General features: G+C 45.6%; 1 protein-coding gene across 2 annotated transcripts; it reads left to right on the forward strand.

Annotated features, from left to right (window-relative positions):
- The first annotated feature begins 2,989 nt into the window (after positions 1–2,989).
- On the forward strand, positions 2,990–24,802 carry LOC308462528 (uncharacterized protein). Of its 2 annotated transcripts, XM_080980246.1 has the most exons (12): positions 2,990–3,022; positions 8,902–12,785; positions 13,437–13,495; positions 15,258–15,418; positions 17,086–17,219; positions 18,989–19,047; positions 19,793–19,929; positions 20,031–20,155; positions 20,673–20,731; positions 21,111–21,265; positions 21,668–21,777; positions 24,289–24,802. In XM_080980246.1, exons 2-12 carry the CDS (start codon positions 8,919–8,921, stop codon positions 24,541–24,543), a joined length of 5,121 nt encoding a protein of 1,706 aa, XP_080836372.1. In that variant the 5' UTR covers positions 2,990–3,022; positions 8,902–8,918; the 3' UTR covers positions 24,544–24,802. The 2 variants fall into 2 exon arrangements, with proteins under 2 accessions (XP_080836372.1, XP_080836373.1); XM_080980247.1 differs by lacking the exons at positions 2,990–3,022; positions 8,902–12,785; positions 13,437–13,495 and having other exon boundaries at positions 15,157–15,418.
- The last annotated feature ends 1,444 nt before the right edge of the window (positions 24,803–26,246 follow it).

The raw sequence follows: 26,246 nt of genomic DNA on the forward strand, positions 1-26,246 counted from the left end.
CCATACTGGTCTGGGGGCAAAACACACTCTATAATAAAATTTACAAACAGGGTCTCTTCCATACCTAGTGTGAGAGCCAGTGTGGTGTAGCACTTAGTGTGTTGGATCGGGAACCCGGGAGACCAGGGTTCAAATCCCCCACTCAGCCGTGAAACTCACTAGGTGACCTTGGCCCAGTCACGTCTCTCAGTCTAACCCACCTCACATGGTTGCTGTGAAGATAAAATGAAGAGGAAGAGAACCATGTTTGCCACCTTCGGTCCCTTGAAGGAAAGGTGGGATATAAACGCAACAAAAATAGATACAAATTATTAAGCAACGTATTATAAATACAAAACAATGCAAGATACAATGACAATGTGATCGACATTCAACTTTACAACTTTGTAACAGGCTCCTTAACTTGCTATAACAAGTATGTCATTTACTGCTCTGGAATAGCTTAAAGGTAAAGGGACCCCTGACCATTAAGTCCAGTCATGACTGACTCTGGGCTTGTGACACTCATTTCACTTTATTGGCCGAGGGAGCCGGCATACAGCTTCTGGGTCATGTGGCCAGCATGACTAAGCCGCTTCTGGCGAACCAGAGCAGCGCATGGAAACGCCGTTTACCTTCCCGCCAGAGCGGTACCTATTTATCTACTTGCACTTTGACATGCTTTCGAACTGCTAGGTTGGCAGGAGCAGGGACCGAGCAACGGGAGCTCACCCCTTCGCAGGGATTCAAACCGCCGATCTTCTGATCGGCAAGCCCTAGGCTCTGTGGTTTAACCCACAGCGCCACCCGCTTAGTTGGTGGGAAAAAGATTCCTGCATTGCGGGGGGGGGGGGGTGGACTAGAATCCTAGTGGTCCCTTTCAACACTATGATTCTGTTTACCCAGCTTTTGGTAAACGTGTAAAATGATTATAACATTCCAACACAGATTTTTTTTGTGGGGGGCATTCTGACTTTTTCTCCGAAACTTTAGTTTTTGATTAAAAAACATACTCAATACCAGAATTATATTATTTTTTGGAATGTGTTCAAGACTAGGATTTTTTAAAATGTGCAAACTGCTTAGATATTGTTGCTAAAAGTGGCCCGCAAACTGTTGTTATCAAGTAAAATATTCATTTGTGAAAGAAGTTATTTTACTTATTAAAAAATCCGTGTATACTACTCACTGACAGAAAATATCAAGATGGTGTACATCAGCATATACATATAAAATGAGATAAACATATTTTTCTCCAGTGCAACCTTCCCTTTCTTTTGGATTTAACACCCCGGAATGTCTGGCAAGGAAGAAAGCTAGCTTGACTTGGTAAAATATGCTGAAAGACACGATGTTATTGTTGCATCCAAACAGCTGACAGCCTTTTTCTCTTTGTCTTGCAGTTTCCCCCATAAAAGACCTGTAGCAATGACTTTCCTTAAGGCTATGGACTCTGGAATCCCTCCTTGAGGCTGCTCTTTTAACAGGAGCGCCATTTGCAGCAATTGGCAGGTGATCTGCATTTTTTATTCGGCTCCATATTTCACCTCTAAACATCACATTTTACTTAAAGGCACAGGAGCCATATCCCACAGGAACCCTACCTGGTTAATACATGGTCTCCCAACCAGGTTTGCTCGATAGAAGTCCTAGGAGGAAATGTGTGGCAAAGTCTACTCCAAACATCTGAAGGGCACTGGGTCAGAAAAGGCTGTGGTTAGCAAGTTAGATCTGGTAGATCCTCACTCGACTATGAAGCTCATTGGCTGACATTGGGCTAGTTATTCTCTCTCAGCGTAACCGACCACATAGGGTTGTTGTGGGGGGAATGAAATTAAAGCCCTTGGTGCAAGAGCAAGATAAAATTGCAATTGATACCAATAATCCATCTCCTTGGCTGATTTAATTATTTGTGAAAGTACTCTGCAATAGGCATCGAGGAAGCCCACAGAGAAGTCAGTGCTTGCTCCTGCTGCTTAAAAACACAGCAGCAGGAGCAAGCAGGTTTTTTAAAAAACCAGAAGCATTTTTACTTGGTATTATAGGTCAGGACATTAATAGGCGAGATGTTAAATTATTTTTATATGCAACAACTGCGGCAAGAGTATTGTTAGCCCAGAAATGGAAACAAGAAGAAATTCCGACAAAAGAAGAATGGCAGGCGAAATTAATGGACTATGCAGAATTGGACAAAATGACAGGTAGGATTCGAAACCTGCGGGACCAGAGATTTACAGAAGATTGGAAGAAGTATATGAATTATTTGAAGAGCAACTGTAATCAGCAAATTACACTAGAAGGACTACAAGAAGTTTTGTGAGGAGAAATATACGAAGTGTTACAAAGTAGAAAAAGATAGAGATATTGGTTATGAGTTTGAAATGTAATAGGGAAGATAAGAAATGCATACTGAGAGATTAGATTGGAAAATTTTCAGACAGGATTGATGGAAGTCAAAAATTTGAATAAGATGTAAAAGTATGTTTAATTATTGTTGAAAATGACATGTTAAAAAAACTAATAAAAATTATATTAAAAAAACCAGCAAAAAACACAGCAGCACAAAAGTTGGCAACACTGTACTGTTTTTACTTTTACGCATATGTTCTGTTACAGTGTCGCTGTTGTGATGGTTTTGCAACCCGCATGTTGCTTTTCAGTACCAAAGTTTCAAGGCGGTTCACAGCAGCTTTTTCGGAAGACTGGAGCACACCAAAACGTACCTGGCTCCGCTTCCTCCTCATGAGTAAAACCTGCTCAGACAGCCGGGGAGGCGTCAACACCAGAAAAAAAAAAAAAAAGACGACCCGCCGGGTGGCCGCGATTGTTTTGCAAAACCTCTGTTGAGATGGGGCCACCTTTGGCTTGGAGGCGATTATCTCCTGCAAAAAGGTGTTAATTGGGCTTGCAACCTGAAGCAGGCATTGGGTTTCTGGGAAATCTCAGTCTCCGCCCCTCAAGGGGCAAATGCAATAACAGGAGGCGCGGAGGAGCAGGCTGGGGTGCAAGTCTTCGTTTCTGTGCTTAGATTAGTTCCTTGCAGGTAAGAAAACGGCGGCGGTGTTTTCTGTAAAATGGGTCCAGCGTAGCGAGCAGGCGACCTGATTTGCCCTAGCCCTGTTTCAATAACTCTCTCTTCCCAATCTGCTCCCCCTTCTAATAATTATAATAAATGAAGGACGATGATGGTCTGCAGTTTAATGCTGTGCTGTCGTTGGAGCAGTATTGAACTGGGCTGAATTGCCCGTATCTTTTTAACGGGGGGTGGGGGTGGTAGAGGAATATTCTAAGTCAGTGAACAAGCTGGCAAATGCAAACTCCTTGCCACGCCTGTAGGGCTGCCCAGAGAGATGGGCCAGAGAGATGCAGCTTCTACAAATCGCGAGGTAAGGAGTGCAAGGTTCAAATCCCCCACTCAGCTGGGAAAAGGCGTGTTGGAAATTTGCTTCTCGGCCTAACCTACCTCACAGGGTTGTTGAGAACTGAGGAAGGAGGATGAGCACCATCGGGACATGTTGTCTTGAGCTTTTTTGGAAGACTTGTTGTTGTTGTTTAGTCGTTTAGTCGTGTCCGACTCTTTGTGACCCCATGGACCAGAGCAGGCCAGGCACTCCTGTCTTCCACTGCCTCCCGCAGTTTGGTCAAACTCATGTTCGTAGCTTTGAGAACACTGCTCAACCATCTCGTCCTCTGTCGTCCCCTTCTCCTTGTGCCCTCCACCTTTCCCAATATCTTTTCCAGGGAGTCTTCTCTTCCCATGAGGTGGCCAAAGTATTGGAGCCTCAGCTTCAGGATCTGTCCTTCCAGTGAGCACTCAGGGCTGATTTCCTTCAGAATGGATAGGTTTGATCTTTTTGCAGTCCATGGGACTCTCAAGAGTCTCCTCCAGCACCATACTTTGCCCATGGAGTTTTCTTGGCAGGGATACTGGAGTGGCTTGCTGGTTCCTGCTCCAGGTGGATAATGTTTGGTCAAAACTCTCCACTATGACCTGTCCATCTTGGGTGGCCCTGCAGGGCATAGATCATAGCTTCTCTGAGTTATTCAAGCCCCTTTGCCACGGCAAGGCAGTGATCCATGAAGAGAAGACTGGAGCACACCAAAACATACCTGGCTCCTCCTCCATTAAAGTTTAGGGTTCTGCACTTGCCTTGCAATTGTTGTAGAAAAATTTGGGGTTGGCTTTTGCAGGGCAGGCCTTTGTTCTTTTCTCTCCTGTCGGAAAAAAAAAAGGGGGGGGGGGGCGGAACTCTGTTGCAACAGGAAAATAAAGATCTTCCTGGCTTTCCTTCTGCTGGTTCCTGCCTCCATCTATTCTTTAACTCATCACAGACTTAGGGGACTCCGAGTCCCTTGGGGAGTTGGGCCAGCAAAAGCCAACCTCAGTTGTTTCTGCCACAATTCCTAGGGACAATGAATGCCAAGCTTCGAAAGCCTTAATGGGTCTCCCGCTCCCCATCTCTTCCCCTTCTTCCTTCTATCCAACATTTGTTTGCTATCGGTTGGTTTGTGAGCCACAATGTTCTAACTTGGAGGCGATATCTAAATGCATTTGGACTACAACTGCCATCAGCTTCTGTTGCCAGGATTAGTGGTCGGGGATGATGGGGTTTGCAGGAGGGCACCATGTTGGCCACCCCTGGGCCTGAGATATGTTGGGCTCCCGGCATCCTTGACCATTGTTCTTGCTGATGGCAGGATCTGGTAACATCTAGAGGGCAAGGGTTGTGGCTGGCCTGCCGCAAGGAGCTTTAAGGCTGCATGCAGAGAAGGAAGCCAGCTAGCCAGAATTGATGGGGAATTCGAATGAGGGCAACACACACACACACACACACACACACACACACACACACATGCGAGTGTGAAGGCAATTCCTCACATAAGCAAAATGGGGGACCAGGTCCTCTTTGGTTCTTGAGCCTGATATTTGCACAAACTTTGTACTATCCCGTAATTGGTGCATGGACTGTACCAGCTTAAGTCTGCATTTGCATGATTTGGTGTGCTTGTATGCAGGGCTGGATTAACCAGTAAGTGAAATAAACACATGGTTAGGGCATCAAGGGAAGGGGGGCACTCCAGAAATTTTCCATTGCCAGATTTACCTCTAGTCCTGTTAGCTAGGGATGATGGGAGTTGTAGTCTCAAAACATCTGTAGGGCTGAGTTTGCCTATTCCTGATTAAGGGCCTCTAAAGGTCTTCATCCAGCCCTGCCTGTATGCCCTAAATAAATTCTGCCAGGGGTGAGCCCTAATCTAGCCTTTTGCCTTCCTATGTGTAGGGAGTCTTCTCTCCCCCCCCCACCCCAATTTTGTCAGTCTGCAGGGTGCTTCCAAGGCAGCAAAGGCAGAGCCACATCGAATAGTGCTTTAGTATTTGTATTGCACTTATTCAAGTTTCTGAAAGTGCCACACAAGCTTTGTTCTGGCTGCCATCCTGCCAACAACTTTAATGATTATCCTTCTCCTGACTCCATATTGTAGATGGAGGGATCTCAGGCTGAGAGCAGCTTTCTTCAAAGAGCTCCTGGTGGACAGCAGATTTGAGCCAGGGAATTCTGATTCTTAGGTCAGGCGTTTTATTCATTAAAAAAACAAAATTTAATTTTCCAAAATTTGACATTTACAATAGTCAAACAACCAAAACAAAAAGAGAATTCAATAAATTCCTATGGACTTCCCGCCTCCCTTTTGTGGATTCTTATGTTAACCCCCCCCCCCCATTTTCTCTATTAATCCAATTCTATTAAATCTCTATTATAACCATAGCACAACGTTCAACTCAAAGTATCATTCCAATACTACTGATAATTTCAATTGTTTACCATGATTTTTAAGATAAATTATGTATTTTCCCCATTCCTTATTAAAATTTTGGTCTTTCTGATTCCTAATTCTTCCAGTCATTTTTGTTATTTGGCATAGTCCATCAATTTAATCTCCCATTCTTCTCTGGGAGGGGCTCTGTTTAGCCTGGGCAGCTGTGGGCACATACGTCTCTTCTGGTTCCTTGGTATTTTGGTACCTAGAATTCTTAGAAGAAAAGCTTCAGGTTGTTTTTTTTTTTTAAAGAAAAAGTTATTTTAAACATTTTTTTCCAGTTCATCATTATCATCTCCCAAAATTCTTTTACTACCTTACAAGTCCACCACTTGTGGTAAAAGGTGCCTTTTTTTCTTCTTACATTCCCAGCATGTATTTGACCTTGCTTTATACATTTTAGCTAATTTGCTAGGGGTTAAATATGAGCGATACATCATTCTTATATAATTTTCTTTCAGAGTATAACATACAGTGATACCTCGGGTTAAGTACTTAATTCGTTCCGGAGGTCTGTTCTTAACCTGAAACTGTTCTTAACCTGAAGCATCACTTTAGCTAATGGGGACTCCTGCTGCCGCCGCACCGCCGGAGCATGATTTCTGTTCTCATCCTGAAGCAAAGTTATTAACCTGAAGCACTATTTCTGGGTTAGCGGAGTCTGTAACCTGAAGCGTATGTAACCTGAGGTACCACTGTATCTCTCTATCTCTCTATCTATCTATCCGAATTCCTATTCACACTGTGAGAGGGGCAAGTAGTCCTCCTCCCCACCCCTGCCCCGGCCCCCTTCTCGGTTTCCTGCCAGCCTCATTCGCCGAAGGGCTGGTGGCAGTGGCACGAAACGGGCTTCCTCCCCACCTAGAGGAAGAAAGTGCGGTGCTTACCTTCCCAGGGGCTGCTGCCACCACCACCACCGCTGCTGCTGCTTCTTCTCATGAAGCGGGTAGACAAAGTGAGCTTGTCTGCTCCGTTTTCTGGCCCACAGAAGCACCAGGGTGGCGACGGCGATGGGAGGAAGAGGCTGAGTGGCGGTGGCTCTGCCAGTCAAACGCCATGCCTGGTTTACCTCAGCTCAGCACAGGGATGTCTCTGCCAATCAAATGCCGCTGAGGTAAACCAGGCGCGGCGTTTGATTGGCAGAGCCGCCGCCGCTTGGCCTCTTCTTCCTGTTGCCATCGCTGGGAGTCTCGGCTTCGCGATGGGTTCTAGCTTTGCTGTGCGGGCCGGATTTAGGACCCAGGTGGGCCTGATCCTGCCCGGCGACCACAGTTTGTCGACCCCTGGTTTAGTATAAATAGTAGCTGAGGGCCCACCCTACGACTTGAATGGCTTGCTCATGGTTGCATGTGGGCAAGCCCTCAGAATGCAAGTCTAGAACGGTGTTTTCCAAACTTGGGTCTTCAGCTGTTTTTGGACTACAACTCCCATCATCCCTAGCTAGCAGGACCAGTGGTCAGGGATGATGGGAATTGTAGTCCCCAAACAGCTGGAGACCCAAGTTTGGGAAACGGGGGTCTAGAAGAACTTGAGGAGGTAGTTGTAATATCTTGTGATGAGGAAGAACTGTTCCTTGAAGCCTAGTTGTATCTTAAGCAGTGGGGGAGCTCAGGACCCAATACGTTGGCCTGCATTGTTGTTTCAAGTCCCCTCGGGCAGCCCCTTCCCCTAAGTACACCTCAGTTGCTTTGAAGAGGTCCTTTGCCTCTGGGTCTTGGTGTGAGCAGCAGGGCATAAGCTGAGGGGCAGCCTTCCCCTGCCAACCCTAGTGCCCTCGAGATTGTTTGGATGACAACCAATGGCAGCTGTCATCCAAAACATCTGGGGGGCACTAGGGTTGGGGGGAAAGCTGCTTAAAGGGGAGCTGGGTGTCCTGCACAGAGTCAGATCATCCATCCATCTCACTTAGCATGATCTATACCATCTGACAGCAGCTCTCTGGGATTTCAGATGGGGGTCTCTCCTAGCCCTACCTGCAATGCTGGGGAATGAACCTTCTTCATGCAAAAGTAGATGCTCTACCACCCGTTCCCCAAGTGTGCTATGGCCTTGGCTGTCACTTCATGTTTGTGGGTGTGCAATTTAGATTGGGGAAAACTAGGCGGGTCCCATTTGGTCAGGGGTGGGGAACTTGTGGCTCTCCAGATGTTGTTGGGTTGCAGCTCCCATCTTCCCTGATCGCTGGCCATGCTGGCTGGGATTGGTGGGAGTCCAGCAAAATCTGGAGGGCCAGAGGGAGCTGGCTTATTCCAACCTTGCACTTAAGTACGTGCTTGAGGAATTGCATGTAGGCGAGTGAGCAGGCTGGCACAGCATGGATGGAGCATTGCATCCATCCTCTATGCTTGGCATAGAAATCAAATGGGCTTCTAGAAGAGGGAAATCCTCTCTTCTGTTCAGACTAGTATTTTTTTACCTATCCTGCCTTTCTTCCAAGGAGCCCAAGGTGGCATATATGTGGATCTCCCTCCACTCCCCATTTTAGCATCACAACCCCTGAGAGGTAAGTTGGACTGGGAGACAGTGACTGGTTTGAGGTCACCTAGTGAGCTTCATGATTGAGTGGGGGTTTGAACCGTTGTCTCCTAGGTTCTAATCCAGTGCTCTAACCCAGGATTTCCAAAACTTGGATCTCTTAGCTCTTTTTGGACTACAATTTCCATCATCCCTGACCACTGGTCTTGGTGGCTCGGGATGATTGGAGTTGAGTTTCCAGCTGTTTTTGAACTACAAGTTTGGGAAACCCTACTCTAACCACTGCTCCAAACTGGCTTTTATGAGTGGGCAGGGCTGGTGTCCTGATCCCTTGGCCCATTCACACAATTTACCCCATATTCTAAAATGATGGGGAATATGCTTTTAAAATCCATTTTAATGAGCCTTTTTTCCATGGAGCACAGGTGTTGCTCCCATCCAAAGTAAGGTGCATGGTCAACAGAGAGACTTCTCAGTGATGGCACCCATCTGCAGAATCCCTTGCATGGGTGGTGCTGTTCTGGCTACATAATGTGGATCCTTATTAGCTTATAGGATTTATAATTTAGGAGAACTACTGTTCTCATACTTTTATTTCTGTTTAAATAAATCATTTCTTCCTTCCAGTTCACAGCCAAGCAACCATGATGGGGTTTTTTATGATAAGTCAAACAACAGGACCACCTGGTGGCAAACTGGCCCCTTCCGGAAGCTCAAGTAAAGCCAGGAGAACATCCTCATGCTTTAATTTGGGTTTGGCAACAACTGCCCAAAGACAGACATGGCAAACTGTCTTGTCCATCATTCCTCTTCTTTTTGCCAGCACTGCTGCTTATAACGAAAGCTATTTAGCTGCGACTTACCAGACTCCACCTGGCACAAAACCAGGGTCTTCAGATTCCTTGCCTTTCCAGAACGTTACTGATGGGCAGCAGTTGACTAGGCAAGACTTGCAAAATTGGTCTGACAGTGGCCGACCACGTTTTCCTGCTACAGGGAGAGATCTGTATACTGCAAACTTATCAGCCAGCACGGCTGGCACTGTTGACTGGTCCTTTGTTGCAAATACCCAGTGGGATTCAAGTAATGTCTCTGGAAATATGGAGTTAAACTTTAGTGAGCAAGGACCCCTGAGTGTTGACTCCACTGTCTTGAAGATGGACGAGAACAGTTCTAATGTTCTGGACCTTACAACTTCACTTGTGCCTGATTCTACAAGCATTTCTCTTAAGCTTGCTTCTAAAGGGATTGAGCAGCTAGAAATTACCACGGCACCTCTGTCTCTCATATCACAAGCAGTAGGAACTGAAAAAATGGATACTGCTTACACCATAAGGGTAACTCCTACATTGTCCCCAATATTGCCTCTTCCAGACACGAGCAGCTCCTTGCCGTTGGATCCAAATATAACACACCAGTCTGCACCTGCTTTCCAAAATACTGCTGCTGCTACTGATCAGCCAACTGCTGCTGACACTGTGGTTTTTACTTCAAGAAACCCAATTGCTCTGGAGCATATCACCAGGGATGTGCAGGGCCTACATGAAACGTTGTTGTCTTCAACTGAAATGGTCTACAAAACCAGTATAAGTAGGATAATGTCTGAGTATGCTGGCACAGCTACTTCTACACATAGTGACTTCCTCAGTGAGCAGTACAGGAAGAAAGAAGGGTCCTACCTAACATCTGTAGGTTATGAGACACTGCATACCACTCATCAAGATTTGATGACCTCTTCTGTTGGAACAACTTCTCCTGGAACCACTAATATAAGGATGAAATTTCTCCACCCAAGTAGTGGGCATGCATCCCATAGTTCTCTGGCTTCCACGCTGCACACTCCTGCCAATACCTTGCCTGATTCTTCTTCACAGTCTTCTGGTGCAAGTTCACATAAGGCTGACTCTGAGCCGAATGTTGTGTCCAATGGCCAGAAACTTGATACCACTGAATCAGTGAGTAGAGGGCCCCCCGCAGCTGTCCCTGTAACTTTGTCCCAGTCTTCCCTCTGGCCCTCACTTAGTCATTCAAATGAAGCTTTGCCAGCTGTTACTTTTCCCGCTTTTACAACTTTGGCAGGCTTCACAGGCTCTAGAAAGTCCAGAGGGTTTCCCACTCCGCAGCAGCTTGAACTCCTAAGCACCGGATTTTCTCCACATAGACCTATCCCCATGACTACAGAGTCTCCTTTTGTGTCTTCACTGTCGGCTGCCACTGATGGAGCCCATGTCAATCCAGAGAACTACACTGAGGTACCTCTGAATTCTGTCTTCCCTTATTGGGAGGATAAGGGCACAATCCCGCCCAGCCATAGCTTACCATCTACAGCTGCTCTGACTAGCTCTTCAAGCCAGCCAACCATGACACAGTCCACCATGAACAGGTCCCTGTGGTCCAAAGCTAGAAATCCTACTTTACCCGTTTCTCATAGTTTGACAGCAGAGTCTTCTGCTGATGTGGCTCATGGCAGTGTTAACAAGGTGGCTTTGGAGACTACTACACATATTCCTCATTCATCAGCAGATGGGGAGGCAGCGTTCAGCCTTTCTCTTGCCGCTATGTCACCCGGCCTTGGCACTCATGCAGAAAGTGGCCTGTCTGTTGGATCCCAGAGTTCTCGGATGAAAGAGCAGGTCACATCTCTGCCGCCATCTCCTAGTACTACTGAAGAGGACTCTTTAGCCACTGTTGGAGTGATAAGCACTTCTGCAGGCGAAGAAGCTAGGCTGGAATTTAAGGAAGACCCGTCTCCTGTACCACAGGAGCTTATTGGTTTCAATGAGGCCTCTACACATGGCACCATCTCAAACAGCAAAAGTGGCATGACCAACTTTGGCATTAGTTCCCCACCCTGGCAAGCTTCAAGTTCTTCACTTGGCACATTGCATGCTGGGGATGCTGAAACAGGATATAATGTTGGTCCACTGGAAGGTGTAACCAACACTGCTAGTTACAGGGAGCCCCATAAAATAACTGCTGCTGCTCAACTGATGCCTATGTTCTCCTCGGAGGTCCGACTGATGGCTTCAGGAGGTACTCCAGCTGAAGACTTGGTCTTTAGCTTAACTTCTGCAGAGTCCCCAGTTCAGCTGACAGATGAGCACTATGCTTTGCCCAGGAGGAGGAGTGGATCGATGCCAACCCCTTCTCCAAATTCTACCTCTCTTGCCACGTCGAGGGTTGTGCTGAAGTCCAAGGAGCCTTCTGAGCGAGAGACTCTAACAGTGTCCTCGACCACAAAGATGGCTAATGATTCCACTGTGCACACATTTACAGTAAGAAGTGACACTATGCACCTCTCTAGCCCATACCTAGAAACAGCAGAGGCTACCCTGCCAAATAGAGATGTTTCTGATGGTACGGTACATGTTGATCTCTCTACAGGAGATGCTACAACCAGGTCTGCAGCAGAATTTCTCAGTGTGACTTCCCAGGGATGGAAGCTTGCCATTCCAATGTCATCTCATGCCACAGCTTCACATGGAAACATAACAGAATCAGGAAGATTTTTGGTCATTCCAACCCGTGGGGCTGTATCTACAAGCTTTATCTCAATGGGCTCCTCTAGGAGCAGCATTCCTGAGTCAATTTTGAAGATAAATGATGAGGCTACTGAGGGCCCAATGAGCAGGTGGAAAGAGCAGGGGACACCTACCGACACAATGCTGCCCATTGCGTCCAGTGCAGAAGCATGGACACATGATTTGAAAGCCATCACTTCTTCTCAAACAGCAGCTAACACTACAGATACAACCACACTTTTGCCTACAAGGGCCTCTGAGGTTGACTTCAATGTCTCTGCTGTAGCAACTACACTGGGGGCCATACTAGGATACAAGATCACAGATGCCTTTACTGCAGCTGTCCCACAAGTAGTTAGCACAATGGCTTTGCGCATTGGCAGCTCAGGGTATGAAAGTTCCACTGCCTCTCAAGGCCCTGCATATCTGTCTCTCCCAGAGACCACATCTACCCAGGCTGTCCCTGTGTCTTCTGTTACAACAGATCTGCCGACTAGCCCAAGAATTCTTCCTGGTGAGTCGTCAAGAGCAGCTTGCAGGAATGCCCCTTGTACAGTGAGCACCATCCCAGCATCTTTCACTCCGTCTCAAGGTGCATCAACTCAGATTCCCACTACTACCCAAGCACTCACGACTAGAAAGCTTTTAGTTACTCTACTGGGGTCAACAGATGCCATGAAGAATGGGGCCAGTGCAGTTCTTGGCACCAAGAAGACCAGCCCTGAGCATCTGATAAGCACAACTACACAAATGGTGTCTGGAAACCAAGACGGCAACACTCCAAAGCAGCCAGTGTCAAAGTTCGAGGCTCCAGCACTGAGCCAGTTCACCAGGAAGGAGAGTTTGACCTGGAGAACATCTACGCCACCTGTTCTGGCTGTGCATAATCTGCCTCTGCAGTTCCGTCTCATTGGAATTGATTATGAAGAATCCTTGCAGAACAAGTCCTCTCAAAGCTACAAGAAGCTGGAGAAAGAAGTAAAGTTGACTGTAAGTATTCTAGACAATGGTTTAAAACAAAACAAAACACCACCACACCTATTTAACTGACTTTGGATCAGATTTTGGTGCATTTTTGACATTATCACTGTGGTAATCTACCCTTCCACCACTTTGTCCTACAGGATTGTTGGTGGTGGGCCCTCTACCCATGGGTGAGGCCAACTCTAGGAATCCGTACTATTCTTTTTATCCCTCTTGAGTCAATTACTTGCACAATTGTACAGCAGATCTGCAACTTACGTGCATTTAACTTGCGCCCACTCAGCTTTATGCTCTTGGCAATTAATTTTTTTAAAGAGGGCCAGAAAGCCTACTGTACAACTATAAGATCTACACTTGTTGCTCTTTTCTCTTTATGCTCTGGCTCTTCTGAAACTGGCAAGTGGCCCCTGGAAAATTGCCTAGGAGGGAATGTCCCCCTTGGACTGAAAAAGGTTCTCCACCCCTGTTGTTAAGGCGAAAACAGCATCGTTATGTGTCTGGTCCAATTTGTCTCTTGCTGTCCAGGAAGAGCAAACATTGAGCTACATCCCATGGCATCGCCATCTGCATGTTTGTTCTGTGGGAACTCTGCATTCTAAATGTTCTTCTGGGCAAACAGTCCCTGCACAAATAAGCATCTTTGTGTTCTGCTTTCAGTTAAACAAGATGCTATCTACCTATGAGACCTTTCTCCAAGCAAACATTCTCCGTTTCTTGTAAGTTACTCTTTATCGACCGCACTGTTGTGTTTCCAGAGAGGAAAAGGTTGGCCTGTTCAGAAAGTACCTGGCTTTCATTTCTTGAGCATTATCACATATTGCTTAGCTGTGAACTTAGGATTCACCTTCAGTGTAGAAAAAGGCCTTTTTTTGAGGTGCACTTCAAGCTGAGAGAGAACTCATTCATTCCTCATCTATGTTTGTTGGTGCAACTTGACCTACACTCTTCAGCAGGTCTCTGCTATACATTTCAAGCCGTAGCCTACCACTTTAAACACTCGCAGCTTCCCACAAAGAATCCTGGGAATCCATTTGTTAAGGGTGCTGTGAGATGTTCAGAGACCCTCTTCCCCTCATTGAGCTACAATTCCAAGAGGTTCCTGGGAAGAGGGCTTGATTGATACGCCACTCTAGGAACTGCAGCATGGCGAGGGGAAGAGGGATCTGCTAACCACTCTCAACGCCCATAACAAACGACAGTTCCCAGAATTCTTTGGGGGAGGGGGAAATCACAACTGTATTAAGTAATACATTATTGCTTTGAGTGTATAGAGCAGGTGGGTCTTCACCACCAGTCCGCCTGTGAATTACTGCCAAATACCATTGGGTGGTTTGGAAATGCAAGTGGCACCAAGACATGGAGTATCTGAACCAGACTTTCTCACCCAGATACTGCTGGATTGCACCTCCAGTCAGCCTTGACCATTGCCCACACTGGCTTGGCTGATGGGAGCTGCAGTTCAAAACATCTGGAGGGGCGCCAGATCTAAACAGAGGAGGACGAATAGAGGAGGCCCATGCCTACAAGCTCCATCCTAACCGTCACACATTCAATGGGGAAGTCTCAATTTTCTCATTCAGTTGATCAGGCGTAGAGTTCTCTCAAAGTTCGGGAGAATGCATAATGGGAAGAGTCTATATATAAATAACAGAATCAGATAAGTGCTGGAAGTGCAAAGAGATGGAGGGAACGTTCTTTCATATGTGGGGGACATGTAAAAAGGTAAAAGAGTATAGGGAAATGATTTATAATGAATTGAAAAAAATGTTTAAAATTACTTTCCCCCCCTCCCCAAAACAGAGTCCTTTCTGTTGGGAATAACCCAGACTGAAATTCCCAGGTGTCAGAAAAGGTTATTTATGTATGCAACTACTGCGACCTGTGTTTTGTTAGTCCAAAAATGGAGGCGAGGTCCCACTTAAAGAAGAATGACAACTTAAGCTGACAGAATATGCGCAACTTGCAGACTTAACATATAGAATAAGAGAACAAGAACATACCTTTAGAGAAATATATGGAAAAAATTGTGTACACTTTAAAACGTTGGCAGCATTAAGATAAATTCAACAGTGTAAACAAGTTTTGATGGATGCAATAATGGAATACTGAATGGTTTAGTTTTTGTAAAATATGCAGGGATTTATGATATTTAAAATGAACCATGGAAAGAGAAGAAAGGAAGTCACTGATATTTTAAGGATGTTTAAATGAGTATTTTAATGGGAACACTCCAGGGCCCATTTCCTCCTGGCATTTTGAGAATGCATGGAAGCCAAACCTTTGCTCTCCAAGTAGAGTTTAAAATGGTTAGTCATAGCACGTCATCCCAAACTTGCTTTTCTAGGAACAGGGGATCATACTGATCAATTTGATGGCACTCCAGAGGGTGGTGAATTCTTTCCTCCTTGCAATGGTGTTATGATAGGAGGTCTACTAGAGGTGGCCAAATACATCGTGGTTGTTCTGGCTTCTCCACAGGAATGGCTCTGTGATCGCTGAGGCTGTGGCTGTGTTCCAGGCTGGAGGCCCTGTTCCCACACCCTCAGACATCATCCGTACAATTGTCACAGAGGTGGAGAGGCGGGAAATGGACACCTTCTTTGGCTGGAGGGTGGATCTGAAATCTCTTCAGTCAAAAGGTGAGCTCTGTTGGAATATCTGAAAGCCATCATAAAGACAAGGAGGATCTGGAAGTTGCAACAGCTATGATCACTGCAGCCAGACTAGTCATAGCAAGAAACTGGAAATCTGATAAAGCATTTGACGTCTTACAATGGAATAAAACTATATCGGATGTAGCATAGTTGACAGAACCTGTGTATTATATAGATGAGTAATTGAAGGACGTGTAGCAAATGAATTTACTGGTGGGGGGGAATAGTAATTGTTGAATATTGGAACAACTACAGTATGTTCAGCCTTATATTAACAGTATGAGGCCAGTTTACTTGTAAGATAGCTGTATACCATATTTGCCCACTCAAGCGCTTTGATATGTTACCTGTGCACTGTAATACTTGCTTTGCAAGTATTTTAGTTGTGTGCATGGTCTCTCTTTTACACTCACAATGCTGCAAAATTTAGGCAGTGGTACCCACTTATGAGGAGACAAATGATTGACAGACACAGCAATTTGGAGAAAAAGGTGAAGTTTATTGCTGAGCAATAATGGACCCAGTTGGAATCCTTTCCAAAAGACTGGGACCCCAAAGAATTCAAGTTCAGGAGTTATATACCTGAGTGCAGCATCACAGATCATGAGACAATCATGAGACAATCACGAACGCCAGCGAAAAATAACCAATGAGCGCGCATTCTGCCATGCTCTTGACCGTGCGCAGAGTACAACTCCCAACTTCTGCTTTCCTTTGTTTGTACAGTCTGACCTTTTCCCTAGTTGATGGAACAGGGAATTGACGATAACTCCCCCGTGCATCTGTTCATGTAGGGGTATTGTGGTCAGCCCTTCCTGTTTCGTGTACAATTTTAGTCTGGACTAGAGGGAGAGAGTTGTACCAGCGTCTTCTGATTTATAGCTTCCCCTTTCTCTAGGGTGCAAGAAAGCACTGGGGGAAAGGTCCATCTCTGAACTTGTGGTTTCAAGCAGTTTTTCTGTTAGACTAGGCAAAAGCTTTTTATGATTCAAATGGATTATAAAAATCACTGTAAAACTCTGGTTATATGTGAGCATATGTGAATATATTGATAACTGATAATATGAATAGCTGATTATATGAAAAGCCTAAGGATAATAATCCTCTAGGGTCCTGCTTCAACAACAGCCCTGCAGGGTAGATTTTGTTGGGAGAGTGCCTGCCCAAGGTCAGCTCTGTGACTGAGTAGGGGGTTTGAACCCCGGTCTCTACTCCAGTTTTCTCTCTAAACACACACACACACACACACACACACACACACACACACGCACACACACACACACACACTTGCTGTCTCAAGATCAACTGTCTATACTATATATTTAAATTAGGTTAATTTGGATATGCAGAAGATATTACAAATAAATTTAAGGAGCCGCAGAAAGAGGCGGAAGGAAGTCAAATTTTAAAATGTCAACATGATTGTAAAATTGGTGAAATGTATAAACCTGAAAAGTATAAATAATTTTTTTTAAAAAAACCACAGTCTATACAGCAGTAATAGCAGTCATTTGATAAGCTAGAGGAGGGAGGAAGAAAGCAAGCATGTTCCTTTTTCTATTAATAATTATAAAACAAATAAAAAACATGAGAAATAAAAGCGATTATTATTAATTGCTCTGTCCCTTGAATGTTATCTGTATCTCTACTAGGGTTCAGCTTGAAAAACCTAGAACCAGAGAAGCTGGCTGTATCATTCACAGTTCTGGGGCTGGGATCTTCAGCATGGCATGATGAACTTGATGGCATGATGAATCTGGAACATATGGAAAAGCTAAGACGCAAGGTAATTTGGGGGTGAAAGGCCCTTTGGCTTCAGGTGTGGGAGACTTAACGTCTGGAAGATGCTGTCCTCCTTGTGAGTTGGTTGCAATAATTCTCTTTTTACCTTTCTCATTCTTACAGCTAAATCAGATGTAGTTGGGTGGCTGTAGCAGTGTAGCCTAATCTTTTAAGAGTGGCTGACACATCCTGCCTAAGCTTACTGGTGCTGGTGACAACTCCTCACTTAGAAAACTGATCCTCCCTTACCCACAATAGCTCTCAACCCTGCTTTTAGTGAATTGCGAGCCACCTAACAGTATCAGATGGGAGCAAAAGGCAGGAAAAGAGAGTGCAGAATAAAAGGAAGGAACAGATTGCAGCTAATGAAGTTTTGTAAGCAGTGCTTCGGGTTGCTTGGCATCTGTGGTGTTGAAGAAGCCCGGAAGTCATGTCTAAAGTAGTGATGGAAAACTTGCAGTCCCAAAAGTTAGGAGGATCGCAGCTTCCATCATCCCTGACCATCAGCCAGGCTGTCTGGGGCCAATGGGAGCTGGGAGTCGAAACATAATCTCTTGGGCACCTGCTCCTGATCTAGAGGGAAGTACATAGCTGACCTTTAAAGCCCTTAATGGCCTCGGTCCTGTATACCTGAAGGAGCATCTCCACCCCCATCATTCAGCTCGGACAATGAGGTCCAGCACCGAGGGCCTTCCAGCAGTTCCCTTGCTGCGAGAAGTGAGGTTACAGGGAACCAGGCAGAGGGCCTTCTCAGTAGTGGCACCTGCCCTGTGGAACACCCTCCCAGCAGATGTCAAGGCAATAAGCAACTATTTTACTTTTAAAAGACAACTGAAGGCGGCCCTGTTTAGAGAAGTTTTTAATGTTTGATGCTGTATTGTTTTTAATATTTGGTTGGAAGCCGCCCAGAGTGGCTGGGGAAGCTCGGCCACATGGGCAGGGTAGAAATAAATTATTATTATTATTATTTATTATTATGGCATGCCACCATAGAAGAGGCCCCCTCTGACTGGCACCTGCCTGACCTCCACAAGTGGCAGCATCTGAGAAGGCCTTCAAATGGATGAATGGGCAAGTTCACCTGGAGTCAGGTGCTGCTTTTACATACCGTGGTCAGGTCTTGCCCTCATTGGGAAGCAAAGGAGGACGTGGCTTGAATGGCTTTGGGAAGATTCCTGTCTGTCTTCTTTGTGGGTCCCAAGTGCCTTCAGAACCCCGTGCCTGCTCTTTCCCCTTATTCCTGCTTCAGTCAGCACCTTGCTCTCATCTCTTGTTACTTGCCCTGTTCCCGCCCCTGTTTACTCCCTGCTTCTCTGCTTGTTCCTCCTCCATTTCATGCTTCCTTACACATTCCCACTTTCTCCCCATTCTCCCTTCACTTAGTGGCTGGGATCCACACTCAATGTATCTCTCATCCCACCATTATCCTCTGTTGGGCTGAGCGATGCTCCATCCTCAGCAAGGCTCCCCCCGCTTTATCCTTTCCAGTCCAACTGGCTCACCTTCCAGCTGAATCACCAACGTTGTGGCGCATTGAAGAGGAATCTCCCCCAAGCTCTGCTCACAGGGTTCTTGTGGCCTCATCTTCCCTTGTTTTCCATGGAAACCCTAAGCTCTGCTAAGCATGAGACTCTTAATCTCAGGGTCATGGATTCAAACCTTCCAACTCTACAATTCTATGATTCTGTCCGGCGGTGATGGCTCCAGCTTTGAGGTTTAACATCTGCATGCTGATGAATTCTGAGTAAGAACAACATTGACTTTTGTCTGTAGGTGTTCCTGTTGCTTGGAACTCGGTACACAGTCCAGAATATCTCTCTTAATCAAGTCGGGTATGTACATGAGTTAATCTCCTTTAGGGGCTGGGCAGTGGTGCTGTTGGGCAGCTTACAAGCGTCGGCTTCTGTTTTGTGTCCTAGTGGGAAGGATCCACTCTTGAAGAAGGTAAATCTGTGGTCATGGCATCTCCTATACTAGATTTGTACTGGCTCAAGCAAACAGTTTGTATCTCAGCAAAGCTTTATAATGGGGAAAGGGGAACCTGCGGTCTTCAGTGTTGGACTACAACTCCCAACTCCCAACTTTCAGGCCAGCATAGCCAATGGTTGGGACTTGTAGTCTGGCAATATTTTGGATGCTTTCACAGGTTCCTCTTCCATACTTTATAATCGGAACCCTAGAAAGTGCTGGTGTATACTTTTTAAGCTGGAGGTATGAGCTATCTAGTACCTAAATGCCTAGGCTGGTCAAAGCTGGATAACCTTCTCTTGGTTGTAGTCTTGGTACGTATTGATGGAACCTTTGGACTTGACTAGGAATAAAATGCTTTTCACCAGTAACTTGTTGTTTGAGCGGGACCTCAAAGACCTCTATGATTGGGTGCCTGATCAAAACCAATCCCAAGTGTTAAAACAGTCAATGTTTTTCAACATGTTTGGCCAGGTGCCTGCTTAATAATAATTTTATTATTTATACCCCACCCATCTGGCTGGGTTCCTTAGGGTGTATTGTAGCACCACTTGGGGGTAGGAATATTCTCTTATGTGCACAGGGTAACACAACTTCTGTTGCTTGCAGATATAGCCAAGGTGGTGTCAATATAAATGGAGATGTCTATATTGATACCAGTGCTCATGTGGACATTGACTGGGTTCTAAAAGCACTGATGGGGCTTAGAAACTACTCTGTGGACCTCACGTCTCTCTCCATCAATGGTCAGTAGCCACTCTCCTTCTGGCTTGCTTTTAGGGATGATGATGGGCAGTTGGTGGGAAGCTTAATTCTCTGCTCCTAACCCCATGCTTTCTGCTTACAGGGTCACGCCTAAGTCTCCAGGTCTTTCCAGTGTCTTTCTTGATAACCAACAGGATATTCAATGAGAGAATGATGGATCGTTCTTCTGTAGAGCATCAGAACATTGCTAAGGATATATCTGATGTGGTAGGCATGAGATGTTAATACTAAACGTTAATGGTTGGTAGGGTCTCTAATATAAGGACAGGGGATCTCCAGCCCATAAGCTGGATGTAGCCCTTCAGACCTCTCTTTCTGGCCTTTCAACTCTCACTAGCCCCATTCCATCCTGCCCTCTAAAGACACATTCCAGATAGGTAAAAGCACTTGAACTGCTGCTTTAACAACAGCAAGGGATGTAAGATGGAATTGCTTGAAGGAGTAGGAAACCACTGGATGATGAAAAGGGATGCAACTGGCCATCTATGGGGCGGGGACGTATTGAGGATATTCAAGCAGAGATGAGGCTGGCAAGGCCACAAAAGGCTCAAAAGGCAAAGCAAGGTGTTTGTGCAGGATCTTGCTGCTTGCAGGAAGCCAATGAAGGAATTTAAGCTTTATGATTTCCTAGGATTTTGAGTAATGATTCGCAGAGCAAGTGACCAACTGTAAACATCTATTATTATTATTATTATTATTATTATTATTATTATTATTATTCCAGCTAACACATATTCTGGGGAAGTACAAAAACCTCCTGCAAGTGGCAATCCGAGACATCACGTAAGTAATTCTGTCTTGATTTTCACTTGCTCTAATACAGACTAGGCACTGAAAGCTGAAACTCGCAGGTGAGCCTTTTTTTCATTTGCAAAACCTGCACAACCTTTTTAACCTAGGTAAACTGAACTTGTTTTTTTAAAGGCTAAGCTTATCTCTTTTAAAACCAAGGTGACTCTCCCACTAGCTGCGCCTCTTATTGTGTGAAGCCAAATATATTAGTGGGCTTTTCTTCTTACCCCTTCTCTACAATTGTAAGTTTGCCTGGTCTGCCCTTTCTTCACAACTGGGAATTTAGCCAAGTTTCTACACTAGGGTAGTGTTGAAAACTCGGTTCCTACAGGTTCCTATCCTTAAGCCTATCTCTTTGTCCTGACTGCAGCGGTGGATCCCTGATATGTCATGGAGATGTGATATTCCAGCACCCAGCTCCAACAAGCAAGGATGTCCTACAGACTCTCGCTCTTTCAGTTGGCCCGAAGGATTATCTGGACTCCTCAGATCTCCAAGTGGACCCATTCTCCTTTACTGTAGCAGGTATGCCAGTATAAGTTTCAGAAAGGGGCCTTAAAGGGAAAGCATTGCAGTAATCTAATCTTGAGGTTACCAGAGCATAGACAATAGTAGTTAGGCTATCCTCGTCCAGATAGGGGCATAGCTGGGCCACCAGCCGAAGCTGATGGAAGGCACTCCTGAGGCCACCTGAGCCTCAAGTGAGAGCAAAGGATCCAGGAGTTACCCGCAAGCTACAAACCTGCTCCTTCAGAGGAACTATAATCACATCTGAAGCTGGACCAATAAAGCACTTCTGAATTATAATCTGCTTTCTCCCCCTGCAATTAGCAGTGGGTGGTGGATGATGAACTTCCTAGATGAACTTCTAGGAACCATCCAACTCGAGGATTCCGTGACTTCTCTTCATTTTAAATATTTATTTAGGTGATGGGCTGGAGCCTCCCGTTACACATCGAGGTGTCCCTGGCTATGTGGTAGCCATCATTGTGCTCTGTGTCCTTGCAATAGTTGCTCTTCCTATCCTGGCTCTGCTGGTAAGTATCTCATATGAACCATACAATCATTCTTTTTTGCATTGCTCTTGCCCCCTGTAAGGGTTCTGGCTTTGTCTTGCCCTAGATCAGCATTTCCCAAACTTGGGTCTCCATCCAGCTGGTTTTGGACCACAACTCCCATCATTCCCAAGTAGCAGGACCCCAGTGGTCAGGGATGATGGGAACTGTAGTTCAAAACAGCTGGAGACTTGAGTTTATGAAACACTACCCTAGTTAGGGACGCGGGTGGCGCTGTGGGTAAAAGCCTCAGCGCCTAGGGCTTGCCGATCGAAAGGTCGGCGGTTCGAATCCTCGCGGCGGGGTGCGCTCCCGTTGCTCGGTCCCAGCGCCTGCCAACCTAGCAGTTCGAAAGCACCCCTGGGTGCAAGTAGATAAATAGGGACCGCTTACCAGCGGGAAGGTAAACAGCGTTCCGTGTGCTGCGCTGGCTCGCCAGATGCAGCTTGTCATGCTGGCCACGTGACCCGGAAGTGTCTCCGGACAGCGCTGGCCCCTGCCCTCTTGAGTGAGATGGGCGCACAACCATAGAGTCTGTCAAGACTGGCCCGTACGGGCAGGGGTACCTTTACCTTTTACCTACCCTAGTTAAAGAGCACCTCCCTCCCTGCGCCCCAGTCAGAACCAGGGTCAGAATAGGTGACAATGTCCAATGGTTCAAAGGCAGATCCTGCTATTCAGTTTTTCCCTTAGGCAGCTGACCTGATGGCCGTTGGAATGCCCCCCAAGTCAGGTGGGAGCTTGATGGAGTTCCCCTCCTCCCTCACCCACGTCAGGAATCACTTTTTATATCACAAAATGTTTTTGATTGTTTCCTTCTGAGTCTGGCATGTAGAAGGCAAAGTGTGCTGAAAATAAGGTTCTTGAGCAAACTGCAAGACAGAGGTGCAGAACCTGATCTGGACAGAGGGCCAGATCTTTTTCTCCTCTGTGCCTCGCTGGCCAGTGCCACCAACCTGATACACGGGTGGTGCTGTGGTCTAAACCACTGAGCCTCTTAAGCTTGCCGATCGGAAGGTCGGTGGTTCGAATCTACGCAACGGGGTGAGCTCCTGTTGCTCTGTCCCAGCTCCTGCCAACCTAGCAGTTCAAAAGCACGTCTAAGTGCAAGTAGATAAATAGGTACTTCTGCAGCGGGAAGGTAAATGGCGTTTCTGTACACTCTGGTTTCTGTCACGGTGTCCCGTTGTGCCAGAAGTGGTTTAGTCATGCTGGCCACATGACCTGGAAACCTGTCTGTGGACAAACACCAGCTCCTTTGGCCTGAAAGCAAGATGGGCACTGCACTCCATAGTCACCTTGGACTGGACTTAACCATCCAAGGGTCCTTTACCTTTTAGCTTTACCCACATGTCAGTCACCTGATGGCACAGGGACATCCGGTGATGATCACCAAGACTTCAGAGCACAGCACAGGCCTATCTGCTGGTGGGCCATCACTTGAATCCTGCTTTCTGCAGGGATAGGCCATGCAAAGCTGGGAGACCTGTGGCTGTCCTCTCTCTATCAGTCCCAGCCAGTGTGGTCAATGGTCCGGGGACTAGAGATGTAGTTCAGCAACATCTTGGGGAGCACCCAACAGGCACCCCTGGTCTACAGGCAGAATCTGGTTTGGTAAAGCACTAAAGGCTTAATCTTGTATTAGGCGAGATCGTCAGATGATCCTATGATGTAGGAATGATGAACATCTTTGGTAGGGGCATGCCTGCTCCAGACTTCTGGAAGCAGCTTTCTTTTGTACTATGAGCAGCCTATTCCACTGAGCGCCACTTAGTTTGGAAGTCTGGGTGGCCCAGTTGGTTGGAGCATGGTGCTGATAATGCAAGGTTGCAGGTTTGATCCCCATGTGGGACAGCTGCATATTCCTGCACTGCAGGGGGTTGGACCAGGGTCCCTTCCAACTCTACAGTTCTATTCAGCTGCACTGGCTCCCGGTGGAGTACAGGGTCAGATTTAAGGTGCTGCTTTTGACCTTAAAGCCCTTCATGGCCTAGGACCCTCGTACCTACGGGACCGCCTCTCCCGGTATGCCCCACGGAGAGCCTCAAGGTCCATAAATAGCAACACCCTAGAGGTCCCGGGCCCTAAGGAAGTTAGATTAGCCTCAACCAGAGCCAGGGCCTTCTCAGTGGTGGCTCTGGCCTGGTGGAACGCTCTGCCTCATGAGACCAGGGCCCTGCAGGATCTGATTTCTTTCCACAGGGCCTGTAAGACAGAGTTGTTCTGCCTGGCCTTTGGCTTGGAGCCAATTTGATTCCCTCCCTCCCTCTCTTTCTTTCTTTTCCTTCTCCTCCTGCGATGAGGCTACATTTTAATATTTTAATGTTCCATTATTTTAATTGCTTGTAAGCCGCTCTGAGCCCGGCCTTGGCTGAGGAGGGCGGGGTATAAATAAAAAATTATTATTATTATTATTATTATTATTATTATTTATTCTAATTGGCAACTTGCTAGGCTACAGTCCCTTAACTAGCTCTACTAACTTCTCCTAAGCGAAAGGTGCGTGGCCGGAGAGACAAGATTATTATCAACAGGTGGCGTGACCATGAAACGTGTGTGGAGACATTTGAACTAGATAACCCAGGATTCCACCCAACTCCGGATGAGGTATACTCCAGACTGTCAGAACATATGGAAAAATGTGAGTGTGCAGCCAGCTCCAAAGGAGTTGAAAGTTCCCCAAACTGGCCTTTGAAGAATCTAGAATTCTTTGGTATTTTGGTTATACATGCCTTGGATTTTTTTTAATTTTTATTTTGGCAGGGGGAGAAGGGACAAGGGCTTCTGCCATGAAAAAACTTCTTTGTGCATTGCCGAAGCACAAAATCTGAATTGGCAGTGTGCTGATAACTGAATATACTAACCAAGGCACCGTCTTTCCTTTTTATGAGCAGAGTACATCAGGCTTTCATGCTTCTGAATAAAAACAAAATAATTTGTGAAGACACGCTCTCTTGATGTAGCTTAGATTTTTAAATTCTAGCAGATTAGAAATGTTGAAATAGTGATGGGGGATTTCAGTGAAAAAGAGAGGTTTCAGAATGAGACAGGTTTGACTGTGGTTAAGAAAGTGAAATACCTGGGGATTAACATGACAGCCAAAAATGGGAACTTATTTAAAGATAATTATGAAAAATGTTGGACGGAAGTGAAAAAAGATTTAGAAATTTGGTCAAATCTGAAGCTTTCACTGTTGGGTCGTATTGCTGTGATAAAAATGAATGTATTGCCTAGAATGCTGTTTTTGTTTCAAACATTGCAAATTGTGGACAAGATGGATTGTTTCAAGAAGTGGCAGAAAGATATTTCTAGATTTGTCTGGCAGGGCAAGAAGCCCAGAATAAAATTTAAGATATTAACTGATGCAAAGGAAAGGGGTGGATTTGCCCTGCCAGACTTTAAACTTTACTATGAATCAGCAGCTTTTTGCTGGTTGAAAGAATGGCTACTTCTTGAAAACACAGACATTTTGGACCTAGAAGGTTTTAACAATGTATTTGGATGGCATGCATATCTGTGGTATGACAAGGTCAAAGTGCATAAAGCATTTAAAAACCATATTGTCAGGAAAGCATTGTTTAATGTTTGGATAAGATACAAGGATTTATTGGAAAACAAAACCCGATGGAAGCGAAAGCTCTGAAAAGGCTCAATATGGAGGCCAATTGGCCGAAATATTGGGAAATTTTGGAACAAGATGGAGATAGACTGAAACTGCAGAGTTTTGAGAAACTAAAAAATAAAGTGCAAGATTGGCTTCATTATTATCAGATAATGGAGGCATATAATTTGGACAAGAAAATTGGCTTCCAGGTGGAAAAATCAAAATTAGAAACAGAACTGTTAGAACCCAAAACTAAGATTTTGTCAAAGATGTATAACTTGCTGTTGAAATGGAATACTCAGGATGAAACGGTGAAATCTGCTATGATTAAATGGGCACAAGATTTTGGACATAACATTATGTTTGCTGACTGGGAACAGTTGTGGACCACAGGTATGAAGTTTACGGCATGTAATGCTTTAAGAGAGAATATTATGAAAATGATATACAGGTGGTACATGACCCCAGTCAAGCTTGCAAAAATTTATCACTTGCCCGATAACAAATGTTGGAAATGTAAAGAAACTGAAGGTACATTCTTTCACCTTTGGTGGACGTGCCCAAGGATTAGGGCTTTCTGGGAAATGATATATAATGAATTGAAAAAGGTATTTAAATATACCTTCTTGAAGAAACCAGAGGCCTTTCTCCTGGGCATAGTCGGCCAATTGGTGCCAAAGAAGGATAGAACCTTTTTTATGTATGCCACAACAGCAGCAAGAATACTCATTGCAAAGTATTGGAAGACACAAGATCTACCCACTCTGGAAGAATGGCAGATGAAGCTGATGGACTATATGGAACTGGCAGAAATGACTGGCAGAATCCGAGACCAGGGAGAAGAATC

The sequence above is a fragment of the Podarcis pityusensis genome (assembly GCF_964106645.2).
Source record: "Podarcis pityusensis genome assembly, chromosome: 14".
NCBI lineage: Eukaryota > Metazoa > Chordata > Lepidosauria > Squamata > Lacertidae > Podarcis > Podarcis pityusensis.

What these genes read in the sequence shown, in the direction of transcription:
- LOC308462528 (XM_080980246.1), top strand. Translation starts at nt 8,919, where the DNA reads ATGATGGGGTTTTTTATGATAAGTCAAACAACAGGACCACCTGGTGGC. An exon ending in ATCTCTCTTAATCAAGTCGG is followed by an intron (nt 19,048 to 19,792) that starts GTATGTACATGA and finishes TGTTGCTTGCAG; the next exon opens with ATATAGCCAAGGTGGTGTCA. An exon ending in ATTCTCCTTTACTGTAGCAG is followed by an intron (nt 21,266 to 21,667) that starts GTATGCCAGTAT and finishes ATATTTATTTAG; the next exon opens with GTGATGGGCTGGAGCCTCCC.